Source organism: Thunnus albacares, chromosome 17 (assembly GCF_914725855.1).
Source record: "Thunnus albacares chromosome 17, fThuAlb1.1, whole genome shotgun sequence".
NCBI classification, from domain to species: Eukaryota; Metazoa; Chordata; class Actinopteri; order Scombriformes; family Scombridae; genus Thunnus; species Thunnus albacares.
The window spans coordinates 8,861,751-8,879,161 of record NC_058122.1 but is presented as its reverse complement, the minus strand read 5'-3'; the positions used below and the strand labels follow the sequence as shown (position 1 = coordinate 8,879,161).

The following is a 17,411-nucleotide window of genomic DNA, read 5'->3' as shown; positions in this document are numbered from 1 at the left end:
ACCACTTCAACACCCATCTGGGTTGGGTCTGGTGCCTGGCATCTCAGAGACCTCTACTGGCCTCAGGGGGCTTTGACAGCGCAGTGAGGCTGTGTGATCTACAGGAAGGTGGGGCAGAGAGGGGCCTGATCAGGACTGAGGCCTTTGTCCACTGCTTGTCATGTCAGATGGACATGTTGCTGGCTGGTACATTTAACAAGTTGGTCAGCATGTATGACACCAGAGGTGAGGGGATTTAACATAAACTGCATTTCAATTTAGTGTGTGTAAAAAGTGTGTGTGAGTGCCAATATAAATGTTTCTTCAAACAATATTCTTGTCGTTTTTTTGTCTTAGCAGTCAGCTAGCAAAGAAAAAAAAACATAGTTCACATGGTTTCTGAGAATGATTATGTCATAATGTTGATATTGCGGGTATATTGTTATTATGAAGGTGAGGTTGAGAAAGTTCGGGTCACAAGAACTTCAACCAAACTTTTTGTAATTTCTTGGCTGGCATTTTTTGATTTTCCCCCTTTATTTGACAGTCAAAAGTGTACATCAGTGGCCAGGATCTAACCACAGCAGTTATGTGGTATGCGTCTTAATTAGTATGCCACCAGGGTGCCCCTTTGTCTGACATTTTTTCTACAAACAAAAGACATGTGTAAAAACAAGGATCGTTTTTATTGCTGATATTTGTCCTGTGCACTTTGTACCAGGACTCAAATATCTCATAGACACTATGTTTGAAGAACTGTCTGACTAGCACATTCAAACAATGTAGAGCTGCACTTTATATGGTGAAGTAAAGGAGATGCTTTGCGGGAAAAGGTGCTGAAGATGTTAAAAGCACCAGCCCAGTGGTTCATGTTCACTGCTGGTAGATGAATGGCCGTGCTAAAAGGTTTATCTTGTAGTCCTCTGACAGTAGAAAATCTGTAGTTTCACTCTCACAAAGAAGCTGTCCATGTGGATGTCTGTTTTTTACAGGATATAAGACAATGTAATAATTAAGAAAAAGAAAACAAATACTCAGTTTTTGTGCCTGAATGCTGTTACTGCTGCACATCTCTCCTGACATTGATTGTAGTATGACTCCTACTACAACACATGTTGATTCAATATCTTTCAAAACCAAAAGGAACAACAAGAAAAGGATTTAGAGCAGTATTTTGCTTGATCCAGAGAGTCAGCTCAGGTTGTGCAAGAGACTCTAGTCAGAGAGGCTACTGACTGTCCTTTTTGACCCTTACCCCCTTTTTATTCACTGTTGGGGCCACTTCAAAGGCCCTGTGATATTAAAGGTCATACAACACAGTTCTGTAAATGTCACAAACATCACACATCACTTCACAGCCACCACTCATGAAAAGATTATTGGTAAAGGCATTATACTATGCTTCAGATATGCTGTCCTTTAATACAATTATAAATAGGTTTTAAACAAAAAAGGTATTATGAGTTGTCGATTTCTGCGATAATAGTAAGGTGGGACTTAATTTATTAATTTGGCTTAATGTGTTCTTACTGGGCACAAATACAAGGTGTAGAAGTTAGTCAGCATGCATTTTTATTAAATTACTCTAGACAAGGGACTGCAAATGTAATGTGTTAATTACAGGGAAACAGTTTGAACACTTCAGGAAGGACTGGTATCCCTTATTTTCAAAGCTTGATGTTGACAGGTATGATAGTGGGTTTATCAGAGCGTTTTTGCTAAAAACAAAACTGCCTTCAGCTGCTGGAAATAAAGTTAATGGGAGCAGTAAGAGTGAACCAAAGCAATGAAGTTGAGGGCAAGAAAACCAAAACAATGAGCTGAAATACATTGAAATGCTCCGTAGAGCCGAGGGGAACTACAGAGTCAGGTAATAATTCTCTGTGGGTTCGTCACTATGAGCTACCCTTTTCACATTATATTATTATTATATTATTTGATCAATTGTTAATATGAAATTTTGAATAGAGCAGCTTTAATATTACCTTTTAATATTTCACATTATTCTAATCAGTTAATGTAGCTTGTTAATTAAAGTGCTAAATACATAGCATTAATTAAGCATTAGTGCAGACAATCTCTGGTTGACATAAACACATGAAAAACTGTCTCGCTTTCAGCTTTTTGCTAGAATTGCTGATGTAATTACTCCAAAACAGAATTCAATTCATTTTGCTTGATATAAAAAATATTGTGTGACAAACTGTCCTGAGATTGGAGATGAAGAAATTTACATGTAAAATAGAATTTCAAGGGACGATGTGACACAGCATAGTGAAAGAACAACCTGACCGTGCATACAGCATAAATAGATAGAACTAAATATATGAAAGCGAGTGAGAATAATGCTGGGTCACTATATAGCTGGTCATTTATATAGGCTACAATTGCATATATAGAACAGTGTACAATACCTCATTGTTGAATGTGTACAGGACTCCTTCTTTTGTTCTGCATTAGTGTTAAAAAAATATATGAAATAGCATTGCCAAAGCATGAAACTAGATATTACTTCAAACAAAATGAAATGCTACTGTTAGTTTTGGATTACAACGTTGTTGAAAACAACACATGAAATGCAGTTTTGAGTTGCTTTTTATTACTTAAACTCACATTTTACAGACATATTGTATATTGAGAGAACTCTTACATTTAAATTTATAATATATAAAAACATGGCTGTCTTTAGCAAACTGAACATTCTTAATTCCTGGATTTCCATGCAGATTTGTGACTTTGAAAGCAGCGAAACATGATTTCAATGTGTTTTGATTATGTAAATAGTGATACTTTTTTTTTATGAAGAGCCATATATTATACAAGCATTGCTTTTAGACTTTTTAAGACTTTGTAATATATCTGTTGTGTCATTTGCACAATCTAAGCCAATATTTAAGGGTATGAAAATAACCAAATCTACAGCAACATTTAAGCTTTAGTCAGTTACTGTCAAAACGAAAGGCAGCTTGTTTTCCCACTGATGTTCTCTGTATATCTCACTTGTTTGTACATCTTTATAAATTATTTCATGCATTTTGAGTGATCAAATCACAGCCTTTAATCACCATTAATCATCATTTCAAAAACAGATCATCCATCCCACGATACAGCTCCACCTGGTAAGGTTTTAATAAAGAATTGTGTTTGTGCAAGCAGGCATAGTATGTTATTTATTAGATTGCTTATTCTAGATTTGTGTAAAACATTGAGGTCAGTGACAAAAGTTGCTTCTCTTGTCTGAGCACATGCAGTATATTTCCATTGCACTTGGTGACATCTGTGCAGAGACCAAACAAAATAAAAGCTCTGGTAGAAATGGGTCACCCTTTGACTTCCTGTGTCGTTGTGGAATGAGGGCTGAGGGGTCTGTATATGAGCCGACATGAGAAAGAGTGAGAGAGAGACTGAACTGTGTGTGTGTGTATGTGTGTGTGTATGTGTGTGTGTGTGTGTGTGTGTGTGTGTGTGTGTGTGTGTGTGTGTGTGTGTGTGTGTGTGTGTGTGTGTGTGTGTCTGTTTGTGCGCATGTGTCGGCATGTGTGAATTTATGTGTGTGTGTGTAGTTTTGAGTGTTTACATGTCCTGTCAGGTGGTCCTGGCGGTGTGTGTGTGAGAGTGAGCATGTGTATTAGAGTGTGGTTTGACATTTAGCGCTGACACAACTAGCGACATCCGTTCACCTTACAGAGAATTTACAATATTTTAGCGACATCAATAAGAAGGCACAGTATCGAGACGAGATGTTGCTTCTCATCATTGTTTCTTCAATCTTTCCACTTCACAAGAAATTATCCTTCATGCCCAAATTATGTCAGGACACTGAATTACACACAAAAGTAGCAATATTTGTAGTATGTAAGAAGAGCACTTTTGTTTATCTGTTCAGTGTATTGTCACTTTCAACCTATTCTGTGGCCCTTTAAGCTCAAATGTATGTCCTAAAATTGAAAAATTTGCATCTGCACAGTAGATTACACACAAATGCAAGTTATTTATGTACAGAACTGTAAATGCACTTAATGACTCTTCACAGGAAAAGAGAATGTATGTTAAACACATGAAAAAATCACTAGGCTAAAATTAGTCCAATTTGGGTCAATATAACTGGATTAACCTCACCTGGTACCACTTTTAGGTCACCAGTCAAACCAAAGAAAATAATTTATTCCGACCAATGGTTAGTGTAACTTTTTTCTTTTAGTGTAAACTACTTATTTACATGAGGTTTTACATGAGTGTTAGTTGTTCAAAATAATGTGCATGAGTGTAAAGGATACACACATTTATTAACAATCAGTAATAAATAGTGATATGTAAATTTAAAAAGTGTTGGAATGTAACTAAGCACAATTTTTAGGTACTTGTACTTTACTTGAGTATTTTCATTTTATGCTACTTGATACAACTCTACTACATTTCAGAGGGGAATATTGTACTTCTTACTCCACTACATTGATTTGACAGCTTTAGTTACTATTCAGATTAGAATTTTACATAAAATAACCTAATGATAAGCTTATAAATTACACAGCATTATAAAAGATTAAACTAATGGTTCCTAAACTTTTTGCTTTGTGGGCCCCTACAAAAAATCAGTCTGTATTTGTGTCTTTGTCATGTTACAGATGTTTATGCAATGTTTGCATTTCTACCAAAGAGACATTTCCCCTCACATGGTTTTAAGAGGTAAAGCTCCAAATTTATGTAGCAGAACTATGTTTTTTTTTCTTTCCTACCCAGTCTATCATCTCAAGACCCCTCAAAAAGCAGTTCAAACTAGCTCCACCTCGAGCAGCTACAACAATAAAATGCTGCTTATGCATTGACTCAGCAGTATTAATAATGTGCCTTGTTAAGTTTATTTAATATATCAGTCACAGCATAATTTTCTGTAAAAATGAGTACCTTTACTGCAGTACTTTAAGTAAATTTGGCTGTTAATACTTCTATACTTGTAATAAAGTATATTTAGATTGTGGTATTGATACTTTTACTTGAGTACTTCTTCTACCACTGGGAGTAGATCATAACAGTTCACAACCGTACCAATTTTAGTAGGTAAATAACACAACAATAATATAAAAAATACCCAATAGCAAACAGCAGTTGGGTTTAATTGGTGACCCAATGGATTTCTATCCATGGGTACTGGACAGTATTTTGTCTGTGCTACACTGGCCTAGTGACTTTTAGTGTGAATGTCTGTTTACATCTCTCATTTATGTCCCAGAATAAGTTGAAATATCTTTCATGTACTATGTTCATTCCACCACTAGGTGACATTAGAAAACTGAACAAAACTGAATCAGGGATTCCTCCTCCTCTTCTGGTATTTGTTTAGTATCAATGTTGACTTGCCTTTACAAGAAAAACAAAACAAAACACTAGAATCTCAATCATTCCACATGCATTCCCCATTTCTCTGATTCAATAAATACTATATTTATCTGTTGGGTAGCTGGCAGTGTCTGTCAGGCGTCGGTCCAGCTGGATGGCTTTGGAGTCACAGCTTGTTCAAATTTCCTCTGCCTGTACTGTCAATCATCACGCCAGCTTTGACCCAGCTGGCCAGAGGACAGTGAGAGACAGACTACATAAAACACGGAGAAAAATACTTTGTGAATTCTGTTGAAAACCCAAAGGGCTTGTCTTGGATCAAACCCACAACAAAATGGGAGAATATGGGGTCGGGCTGACCATGTTTTAACCTCTTTATGTGGAGTAGAAACAGACAGCACAGCAGTCACAGCCACTAAATGGCAGTGAGGGCCAACATATGAAAGCAGTTGAACCAAAGCAATGACAATAACCAGGGACAGATCCTTGAGCTTGTTCTGAAGTCTAAACGTATTTCTCTATTTACTCCAGCTGACACTGACTTGACTGGACACCAAACAGAAGAGTAACAGCTAATGTTTTTGGCATTTATACATAAAGACGTGATAATGACAAACAGATGTGGATGTTGCATGTTGCAACTGCAAGCTTGATTTCCTTCATGATGATCCTTGAACTTTTTATAGTTTATGTTTTGTTTAAAGCAAGAGTTCAACTTTTTGGGAAATACACTTATTCACTGTTTTTGTGAAGAGTAAGATGAGAAGATTGATACCGCTCTCAAGTCTGTACACCAAATATCAGTCCCTCTAGGATTTTGCAGAGTTTTTTTGCCAAAGAAGTTTCATTTTGCAGCGGCTCTTCTCAGAAATTGTGATACAGTTTGTGATGTTTTATATGCTTTTATTGCTGTAAAATTGTGGGAATTGGGAAAATATCAAGCAAAGAAAAAAAGTGCAATTTTTTTAACCTACTACCAATGAAGAGTCATATGTATTCACTTCCTTCAATAAAAAGCAAAATAAATCCATTAACATAAAATATAGCTTCTTTTCCAAAGTGCCATTTTTATGTTTGAGGTAGATTATGTCCATCTTTGTTGTCTGAACAATGCGTCCACTTGTATTCTTCTGACTAACTGAATGCAAGCCTCATTTAGGAATATTTAGGAATTGTTTTGCACGGTCTATGGCAGTCATTTTTGTTGGCAGGTGAGATTTGTCCATCTTCCATCTGAATGGCACCTGAATCCTTGCTGAATGTTGGTCCAAATCACAAGTGGTCTGTTGATTTGGCCATTTCATGTGGAAAAATGGCGCTAATCTAGCAAAATTGCAAGCTCCCACAAATGTTGCTGAGATTTCGAGAACTTGTGTCAATTAAATTTCTTGGAGGGATTGAAATATGAAGCTTGAGCTAGGAGACAGTTAGCCCAGTTAGCCTAGCTTAGCACAAAGACTCGAAACAGGGAGAAACAGCTAGCCTGGCTCTGTCCAAAAGTAACAAAATACACCTACCAGCACCTCTTAAGATCATTAATTAACATGTTATACAGTATATAATAATACTGTATATATACATTTGTTTAATCCATTCAAAAACCAAAGTTGTTGTTGTTGTTTGTATCACAAAAATGTAATGCAGGGCAGTGTACAGAGGCTACAGAGGGTACATGGGTTACTCATGATGTGAGCATCAGGTTTGTCAGTAAACAGCTCTTTAAGATTCTGGGAGGACGTTTGTACGGTTCACATGTCAGATCAAAGGTTATGAGATGTATTCATTAGTTTGGGATTCATAGAGACGGGGAGAATTGGACATGTGTAATGGTATGGTGTTTTTGAGAGAACAGAAAACAGTGCAAAAATAGAGCTCATAAAATAGATATCAAAAAGCAAGATAAATGCTTCCAAATAAAATACCACCTGAAAGAACAGCAGAGGAAGAGTACTGATACTGGAGGCAGACAGACTAAGAAAGAAAGCAGAATTATGGCCTGACTCCTGAAGACAGCATAGAGGAAATGTTTACAGGAAGACTGTATCAGGTGGTTTCAGACGAGTCTTTTAATAGTTTACATTGGCCAGAAAGGCAGAGGAATGTTCTCCTGATGTAACTGCATCATAGTCTATAAAACCTCAACCCTCGGGACCCAAAGGCGGTAATGTTCAACAGCTGTGCTCATGTTACACGTGTGCACAAATCCTGCTTCGGCCTCCTCTTGTTCTGCGACAGAAATAACTTCTATATGTGAACAAATGCAAGAGGTGTCATAAAACAAGAGGGCAGAGTTGATATTTTACCCACTTCCGCATCTTCTGCAATTCTCTTAACTGATGAGACAATGAAATTAATTAAACTGGTTAATGTGTGTACAGTTAGAGCATGGTTGAGTACATATAGACAATGCATACTTGGGTTTCTCACAGAGCAAAAAGAACAAGTTGTTTTATGGGTGGTTATGTGCTGGGGTCAGTGTCTTCAAACTCTACAATTTTTTTTGAGTTTTACAGGTGTTGGTAGCAGATTTTATTATCTTCAGAGCCAGACTCACAGTTTCCCTGTTTCTAGTCTTGATGCTAAGCTAAGCTAATTAGCTGCTAGCGGAAGCCTTATATTTACCTTACAGACATGAGAGTGTTATCAATCTTCTTATTTATACTGAAGTTCTTTGAGGAATCTACAATGTAGCACAAAGTCAAGAAGTTGTGATATGTAGCACTACAAGCTAGCGAAGATCTGTAAACGGAACTGCGTTCCCACACATAGTCAGTGGCATCTGCTGCACACAACTTCTCTCTGGAGCCTGAGAATGAGCTCACTGTTATTAGTCTTTGGAGCTATTTCTAGACAAACTTAAATGACTCTAATCTTAGGGGCTAATTAACATGTCACCCAATGCAACAGTGTGGCTCACTGACGTTTTTTTAATAGTTTTTGGATAACAGTGGGGGTCCCAGGCACGGAGGAATATTATATATCAGGCTTTGGATACATGCACAGTACCCCTAAGTAGGATGAGTTCATTGTTGGATTAGCTTTGCAAGTGAGATTTGTTGACAATAAGAAAAATAGACCCCTGCTGTGCCATATCCTTTAAAGCAGGGGTCATTATTGGGTTCAACAATAGGCCAGTTTTTCTCATCACTGCTTACTCAGGGGGCCGATGTTGTACAGGCGTGGCGAAGACACATCCTAATATGTTGTTAATATGTTTTGTTTCTTTATTTAATTCATTTAAGAATAAATTGATTTATAAAATAGTTTTAGGGTTGTATCTGAGGGCATCTCATCTGGCAAAAAGTGACTCATAAACATGAACATATCCTGTGTGTTACACTACAAGAATAGAAATGTAATTTATAACTTACCCACACACGATAAAAAGTGGGCCAATTCATGTCTTTAAAGTACTGTTACTGACACAAATCTGTACTGCTCATATCAAAATGATGTTGTGTACCTGTTATTCATCTGTTAGGTTTATATGATGTTATGGGGTTATATTTATTGGGATTTACATGAGCCTTTTGTTTCCATTGTTATCTACTGTAGATTTATGAAAAGTCATGTAAAATATTTAATATCATCTATAAGAGGGAAAACTTCAGCTTTCATTACAGGGCCAAATATTTTTGTTGAAGGGCCAGATTTGGCCCATTGGCCACTATTTTCCTACCACCGCTTTAAAAGGTTACAAGCCAAAAATGTTAAGACCTACTGCCTTAAAAGATAAAATCATTACAACATGACCCATTTAGCTGTAAGACCAGGAAATTCCAGAGATAAAAAAAGCACACAACAACAGAGACCACAAGAAAACAACTGGTTGGCTCATTTGGTTTGGTTTTTGGTCCAACACTTATAGTACAGAGTACAGAGTATATTGTACTGTACAGTCTTCTGCAGACACATGGCAAGACTTCTGTGATAAAATACATCTACAGCTGTGAATCTACAGCTAATGTAATAAAATTCATAACATCTGTTATTTATAGTTCAGGTGCTTACAGAAAGCAGCACTAGTTTTAGTGGTGCGTCATGCGGATGACTTTGGTGTCAATCCTTGGTACTCCACGAGTGCAAACACACCTGCTGCTAAGCAACAGGCATACACCCTTATGGTCCAGGGAGTCCTTGTCTCTTTGTTTTTGTCACTTGCATGCTTCACATCTGCTTTGAGGTGGCTTTCCCAGTTTATGTCCCTCACTTTCTCTCTTGATGCATCCCACAATAAATGTATTTTTGTATACTTTATTGCATTTTCTCTGACGTTTCTCTGTCTCTCTGTGTTTAAGTCTATAATCCTAACCTGAAAAAGAACATTACATTCTTAATTCAGATCTAAAAATATATAACCACTGGTTAGAACTTATCTCATACTAGCAATGAGGTTTATTGTAAATAATAGAACACAGCAATAATATCCACCTATAATTGACTTCCCACACATTTCCCATTGCTATCATGTACTTTTTTTTCGCACAACCTCTCTCTCTCTCTCTCTCTCTCTCCATCTCTCTCTCTGCAACTGCAGCAGATGGGAGGAATGAAGGAGAGGAATTCAGCACAGCAGAAATGGAGAATCCAGGGAGGAATGACCGGGCGTTTCCTATATTTTGTAAACAGACCCTGGAGATTGATCCCCCATAGTTATGTGTGCATAAGCTCCACTAACCACAGTTATTGGTGATTTCACAATTTCATGATGACAGCAAATGCTTTTAAATCAAACTTTTCAATCTTGTCTGTTCTTTGATCAGGTTGAACTTTCAACAAAGCAAAGCATTTCAGAATTGGACACTTTCTCTGCCTTTGGTAACCTTTGACAATTTTCATATATTGCAGTAAAGATTAGGAGGTCAGACATTAATTGTTATCCCAAATGTCAAATAAATGGACAGATGCTGGTTGCCAAAGTCTGCATGAAACTAGGAGGGATCAGAGAGAAGAAGGTTTTTTCTTTCTATAGGAAACGTCTCACAACTCACTCCCACAGAGAGACACAAAGAGGGAGAGAGGGCTGCTGACTGTTGAGGTTGACTGAGGAATTTCTCTCTCCTCCGTCCAGCTGCCTCCTCAGTGGACTGAAGCGGCTGCAGAGACGTGAACGAGGTGAGATTCACTCAGATAAAAGTCTCACTTATCAGCTGGCACTTTGCATGAGCGCTGACTGGCCTAATTGTGATAACTGTTTACCAATGAACTTCTGATTGCAACTATGTTAGAGCCCGACCGGACTAGACCACAAACAGATACAAACATGTTTCTATAGTCTAATGCATGTAAATGTGCAAAATGTAGGCTTTATTAAGAATTATTGTTTTCATTTTTGCAGTGCATGGCATATCTTGCAGTGTGTTCACTAAACTTGTACTTTATGCTTATACTGTAAAAAAAAAAAAAAAAAAAAAGACTACAATATATTTAAAATTGCTGAGAAAAAACATTTTAGAGTGAAAAGACACCAAGAGATCTACAGTAATTTATAAATTACTGCCTGCAGGGTCAGACAGTAATTTATAAATATATATTATTTTGTACATCATTTTGAACATCATTTAAAAGTTTCCAGTTCTATTAGGGTTTTTCCATGAAAACCAGTTATGTAATGTCTTAGGTCAGTGCATGAGTCATATCAAACACACTGAATGGCCATCTGTGGTTCTGCCTGGAAATCCTAACAGAACCTTAACACATGCAGCAGATTTGCACTGCAAGATAGATGACATGACAGAACAGCATTAGGACCAACAGTAATATTTAGATGGACTGTGCAATATGCAGCTGCAAAACTGCTGCTAGTGCATACAATTATGAGAGTGTGGTACAGAGTATTATGTGAGTGGACAAAACAAATATAGATAGAACAAATATGACAACCCCTCATTAAAGTTTTAAATGACTGAAATCACTCAACAGTGTAAATACTCTTCACTTTGGCTGCAGGTTCAGCTACAGTTCCTCTATAGAGCAGGAAACAGCAATGCAGCGAGGAGTAAGTCAATGTGGACAAAATATTAAAAAGCTAAGCTAATAATAATATAAGGCAGCCTAGTAAAAAAAAAAACACCACTAACTATACAACCTCAAAATGATCAACATTTCTCTAATACATTGTCAAAAACAGAATCTTACAACCTTCAAAATGATGAGTGGAAATTCACTGCTAAATAAAAAGTGCAAAATACAGTCGCAGCTTTTCATTCAAACCAATACAGTGACTGGTTTCACTGGTTTATTGTTGTCTTGTAATCTGTTAATACCAGCAAAACTTCACCAGCAAGTGAACATTTTAAGCATTTAGAGAATCTGTGTTTGTGGTCTTTAGCTGAGCTTCTACATATGTCCAGTCATATATAAAGAATGCAACTGTCAGTATGGATGCAGCTGTCCTGTATAAACACAGCAGCACACACTGTTCCAGTTACAGTACACAGAGACCAGCTGATGAGTCTGGCAGACATCCATGACTTTTCCATTTAAACAGCACTCTGTTTGGCTCTCTGTCCAAAAAAAGCCATTCTGACATTCTTTGCATTAAATAAACCATTGTGTGGAGTCGACCAGCTAACTGGTGATAAATTATGGGCTGCCTGCAGGGTCATTTTTCAGGTGATTTATGATCCTTGCAGCCCCACCATCTTCCATTATTTTGCTTTTTTTTTACTTTTGGGATTTGTATGAGAAGCACCTTAGTATTTATACAGTATTTTATTGAGTCTTTGGCACAATTTGACCTCTAAGTGTGAGCTCTGTGTCTCCATGTACTGGAGGAAATTATCTATGGCATTTTGTTTAAATAACCAATGAAATACCACAGTGAGAGCATGGATGATTTAAAAACAAATATGTTGGCTTTGTTGCAAAAAGGCTTCACTTTATTTGTTTTTCCACAATTCCTGAGTCCTGTTTCTGTTTCTTAGGGTAACAAATGTTTTCTCTGGCTCAAGGTCGAAGATTCCTCTCTCTTCTCTTTTCCACTGCTGTGGGAATGATATCCAAGACACATGATGATCTTATTCTCTGACTAGCTACTGAACAACTGATATTTCAGCGAGGACATATGTTTTATAAATTTAATGGAATAATATTCACTACTGTTGCTGCAAGCAGCTAAACAAAGAGGATTTTCCTCTTTTAATTACATAAACCAATGATTCTTTTATTCTCACTGTTTACAGATCAATTTAAATGTACAACTATCCAAACCAAACACTTTTTATGACTATATTTACTGGCCAAATAGCATTAAAAAGGGACAAGTGGGTTGATTGCTTTTAAAGCTGTCAATGGTTCTGTTTCTTTTATACAGGATTTCAGATATTTTAACCCCATATGCACCAAGAACACTTAGATTATCTGAGCATAGACTATTAAATATACCCTGCCTCTTATTATCATGTCCACTGTGTCAGAGCAAAGTTTTAAAAGTCTTATAAATATATGACATTTTAGCCATGCTAGCAGTACAGCTCGCTCTGGTTCCACCATTTTGGTCCAGACTGAAATGTCTCAACAAATATTGGATGGATTGCTATAAAATGTAGTACAAACATTCATGGTCCCCACATGATCAATTCTACTGACTTTGGTGATCCCTTCTAGCTCCACCATGAGGTTGACTTTTGTGCTTTTTAGTGAAATATTTCAAAAACCATTGGATGTATTTCTGTGAAATTCATTCATGTTCCCAAGGTGATGAATCCTAGTGACTTTTCATCTACTTTGGTTTATCACTTTGGTTTATAAGTTCGTGAGGCAACTGGATTTGCAAGATCCCAACATCACACAAGAATCCATCTTGTCAGGCTTCAAGTTATGCATTTGTGTCGGAACCACCAGTGGTCCGGACCAATCAGCGTCCTATGAGGATTCTCACATGATCTTGTGATCTTGTGATCTCGCAATCTTGTGAATCCAGCTGTCTCACAAGGTAAGACGGTAATAGACGGTGATAGACAGATGGTTCATCCAGTCATCTGCAAAGTGTTTTTTGAAATCACCTGCCCTTTTCCAAACAGTTTCCAAAGATGACTTCTCAGATGTTTCTGTGTAACAAACCATCTGGCACGTGAGGTTAAAAAACCTCCAAAAATAATGACATTCCCATCAGCTTCAGTGGTACTTTGTGTTTGGTGCTAATTAGCAAATGTTAGCATGTTAATATGCTAAACTAAGATGGTAAACATCTGCATGTTAACTTTGTCATCGTTAGCACGTTAGCTTTGTCATTGTTAGCATGCTGGCATTCGCATTTCTTTTAAAGCATCGTTGTGCCTTGAAATACAGCCTCACAGAGCTGCCATCTTATTTTTCTTGTTTTTCTGCTCTTAATTTATATTTATATTTATTAAAATTCTGTTCTATTAAGTGTGCCATACAGTTGCATAACTGTGATGTATTGTCAGGGCATTTGTGAAGCACTTTACATCTGTGGTTTTTAAAGGTGCCTTCATGTCTATGTAGAATGGAAGAGAAATTGAATATAATCATAGGTTCCAGGTTGTAATGAGCTACATTTTTAGCCCATTACACTCCACTGATAATTATATATCCTATTTGTGATTTTTACAGTGCTTTGCAGGTAAAATTGTTTTTAATGAGCAATTTAAAAGCTGCCAGATGTGACCACACTATCTCTGCACCCTCAAGTGTTCTGCTGTTAGGTTTGAGGATCCATACAGCCTGGGGGCCCTCGGTTCATTGTAGTATTAACTAAAATCAGTCACAGTGAGTGAAGTAATATAAATTGTTGAATCAGTTGGATCCAGATCCACCAACAGAAACAAATCCAGAGCTTCTCCATCTATCACCTGATAGTTTCTTCTGCTCATACTGTAGGCACAGCTATGTTGGGTGTCGTCCTCCTTCTGTCCCTCTCTTCCCTGGTGGCACTGGTGCCTCCTCCCAGTGCCCCTCCTGTCCCCTGCAAGCAATGCTGTGACCATCTGGAGCCACCAGAGGGCAGCGGAGCTCAGCCTCCAACAGGACTGTTCAGCCATGTGCCAGAGGTCCGCACCTACATCAACATGACCATCCTCAAAGGTACCACATGTACAGTATGGGACATATTAGGTTTCATGCCAATCAGCAGCAATTACAGACCCCCAAATACTATATATGTCCATCACAATACTGCTATATTCAACAGTTTCTCTTGGTTGATGCAGTTTGTACACCTCACATGGCTTAAAAGGACAACTTAGTTATTTCATGTTGCTTTGAAAACTGGCTGGTGGCTCAGTAGTTCAGTGTCTTTGAGTTTCTCTGCAGTTTACAGTCTGTACACCCAAAAACCCTAAAATACTTCAACAGTTATCAGAGGATGTAACATGTCTTTGGTGTCTTAGTGTTCAGCTGTTTTTAACCTTTTGTTTTTTCATTCTGACTTCAGTAAGCTCACATATTATTTCTGATGTTAGTGTGATTATCACTCTGCACAGGTGATAAAGGAGAACGTGGTGACAGAGGGACACCAGGTAAAGCTGGACAGGAAGGCCCTCCAGGCTCCAGGGGACCCATGGGCTCAAAAGGCAGTAAGGGCGAGGCGGGTCTTTCAGGAGACCCCTGCAAAGTCCATTACGCTGCCTTCTCTGTCGGCCGTCGCAAATCCCTCCACAGCCTGGAGTCCTACCAGGCACTGGTATTTGACACAGTTTTCGTCAATCTTGATGGCCACTTCAACATGTTCAATGGGAAATTCCTCTGCCACATCCCGGGGATCTACTTCTTCAATGTCAACATTCACACATGGAACTTTAAGGAGACATACCTGCATATCATGCAGAACGACACACAGCAGGCCATAGTGTATGCCCAACCCAGCGACCGCTCCATCATGCAGAGTCAGAGTCTGATGCTGGAGCTGGAGCTGAATGACGAGGTGTGGGTCCGCCTGTACAAAAGGGAAAGGGAGAACGCAATTTACAGTGACGATGTAGATGTCTACATCACTTTCAATGGATACCTCATCAAAGCTAGCATGGAGTGAAAAGATGCCGGGGATTGAGCTTGGTTTTATGGAAAGCACATAAATTCTTTTCTTTCTTTTATTGTTTATTTTTACAGGGACAGTGCACAATTAAAGGTAATTGCACCAGAGTTAGCTAATAGCTAATTTACATTTGTTGTCTCTGGGCAGGTTGACAAAATTGAACTGAGGATGCAATTAACAGTAAAGTTGTTCTGTTTGTCCTTCGATTTTTAGATAAAAAAGACATCCAAAATCAAAATTGCAGCAGGAGAATGAGCATTATGTTAGTGAGAAAATGTGAAGTAATAAATTGAAATGACCACAACTACAAAGAGGGTATTGTATGTTTTTACATTATATTATTTTAACATTTTGGGAAATACACTTATTTCCTTTCTTGTTAGAGTTAGATGAGAAGATTGATACCACTCTTATGTTGGTATGTTATGTATGGTAAATATGTAGCTTCAGCCAGCAGTCAGTTAGCTTAGCTTAGCATTAAGACTGGAAAACAGGGAAAAAACAAAGCGTGCGAACAACAAATATTGGTGAATTTTCATTTTTACTTTCGGTTTTTGTACAGATTAAACAAACAAGATAAAACATGAGCTTTAGAGGAACTGAATTTTGTTACCTTTAGACATGGCCTGACCAGCTCTTTCACCCCGTTTCCATCTTTATGCTAAGCTAAGCTAACCAGTGTCTGGCTCCAGCTACATATTTACTGTGCACATATTGCTCTTCTCATTTAACTCTAGATAAGAAAATGAAGTAAATTTCCAAAAATGTCAAACTATTCTTTTAGCTATAGAACTTCTAATGTTCCCTTATCAACCCCTAATATGAGAGAATTTATAGGCTAGATTAAACATAATCTTATTTTTATAGATTCAGCCCACAGAGAAGTGTAATTTAAATTTGAAAGAGGGCTGATATTTAGCATTCTTCTGCTGTAATGAGCAAATAAAGTAATGATTTATGTAATGGGATATGGTAAGAAAAAGTACACTGGTAATTTAGACTGTTGCTGTCTGTGGTGCTAAAACATGGTGCTAACTGAAATATAGTTGTGTATGGTGAAAATTACAGTTTAAAGTCTGTGTTTGAGTTTGTAGAACTGCAGCTTCATCATAATGTTTTTTCTCCCATTATAATTAATGGCCTGGACTGACTTTGAGATTGCATTAAGTGAATCATGTTCAGTGTACTTGAATGTTTTGTGCTAAACAAGTTTGCCAGAAGGTGCTGATTATCTTCCCTCTCCCTCCCTTTTTATTGTAAATATACAGTGAAACATTAATTGAAGATTAATACTAACGGTGCTTTGTACATAGACTGAAGTCCCAAATGCAACATAAAGCAATAATATCTGACGAGTCAAAAGTATGACTGAATATATTAATAAAAAATACTTATTTCAGCACACTCAATTGTCATTAATATACCTGACAATAGACCTGACAATCCAGGAGAATCAATGATGGCTCATGAATGAACTGGTGAAACTCCAGGGACCAAACCCTGGAGACACAGCCATGGACCTGCGTGTGGCAAAAATTGTGAGCTGAGGGACCTTGAGGAATGCCTCATTTAAACATGCAGTGTGTAGAATTTAGTGGCATATAGCAGAACGGACTTGGCAGAAATGGAATATAAAAATCATTAGTATGTTTTAATTAGTGTATATTCATTGTTGTGTTTTAATTTTTTTCAATTTTTGCAAGTTTCAAGGCCACCATAGGTTCTCCTTCAAACTTGGAGGGGGAGGGGTTTAACCTCACTGCTAGATGCCACTAAATCCTACACACTGCAGCTTTAGAAGAGGAGTGGTGGGTGCCTTTTGATTGATGCCCCATTTATTGGGCAAAATTGCAATTTGAGTAAGAGAAAATTCTTTTCAGCATTAATGTTGCTTCACATAACACAACTTTTACTGTATAGCTTTATGTTTTTTTGAAATACTGATGTTAAAGATGATGATCCAAACCAAATTCATGATTTTCAGAGGATGATCTCCCACAGGTCTAAGCTACACAAAATTACAACTGAATTTAGGCTGCAACAACTGGTTACATCAATCCAATGTTCATGTGTTCACAAAGTTGACATGTTATGGCAT

General features: G+C 37.5%; 1 protein-coding gene across 1 annotated transcript; it reads left to right on the top strand.

Annotated features, from left to right (window-relative positions):
• The first annotated feature begins 9,736 nt into the window (after nt 1-9,736).
• c1qtnf6a (C1q and TNF related 6a) lies at nt 9,737-15,706 on the top strand. The gene is made up of 3 exons (XM_044332610.1): nt 9,737-10,431; nt 14,161-14,364; nt 14,763-15,706. Exons 2-3 carry the CDS (start codon nt 14,169-14,171, stop codon nt 15,308-15,310), a joined length of 744 nt encoding a protein of 247 aa, XP_044188545.1. The 5' UTR covers nt 9,737-10,431; nt 14,161-14,168; the 3' UTR covers nt 15,311-15,706.
• The last annotated feature ends 1,705 nt before the right edge of the window (nt 15,707-17,411 follow it).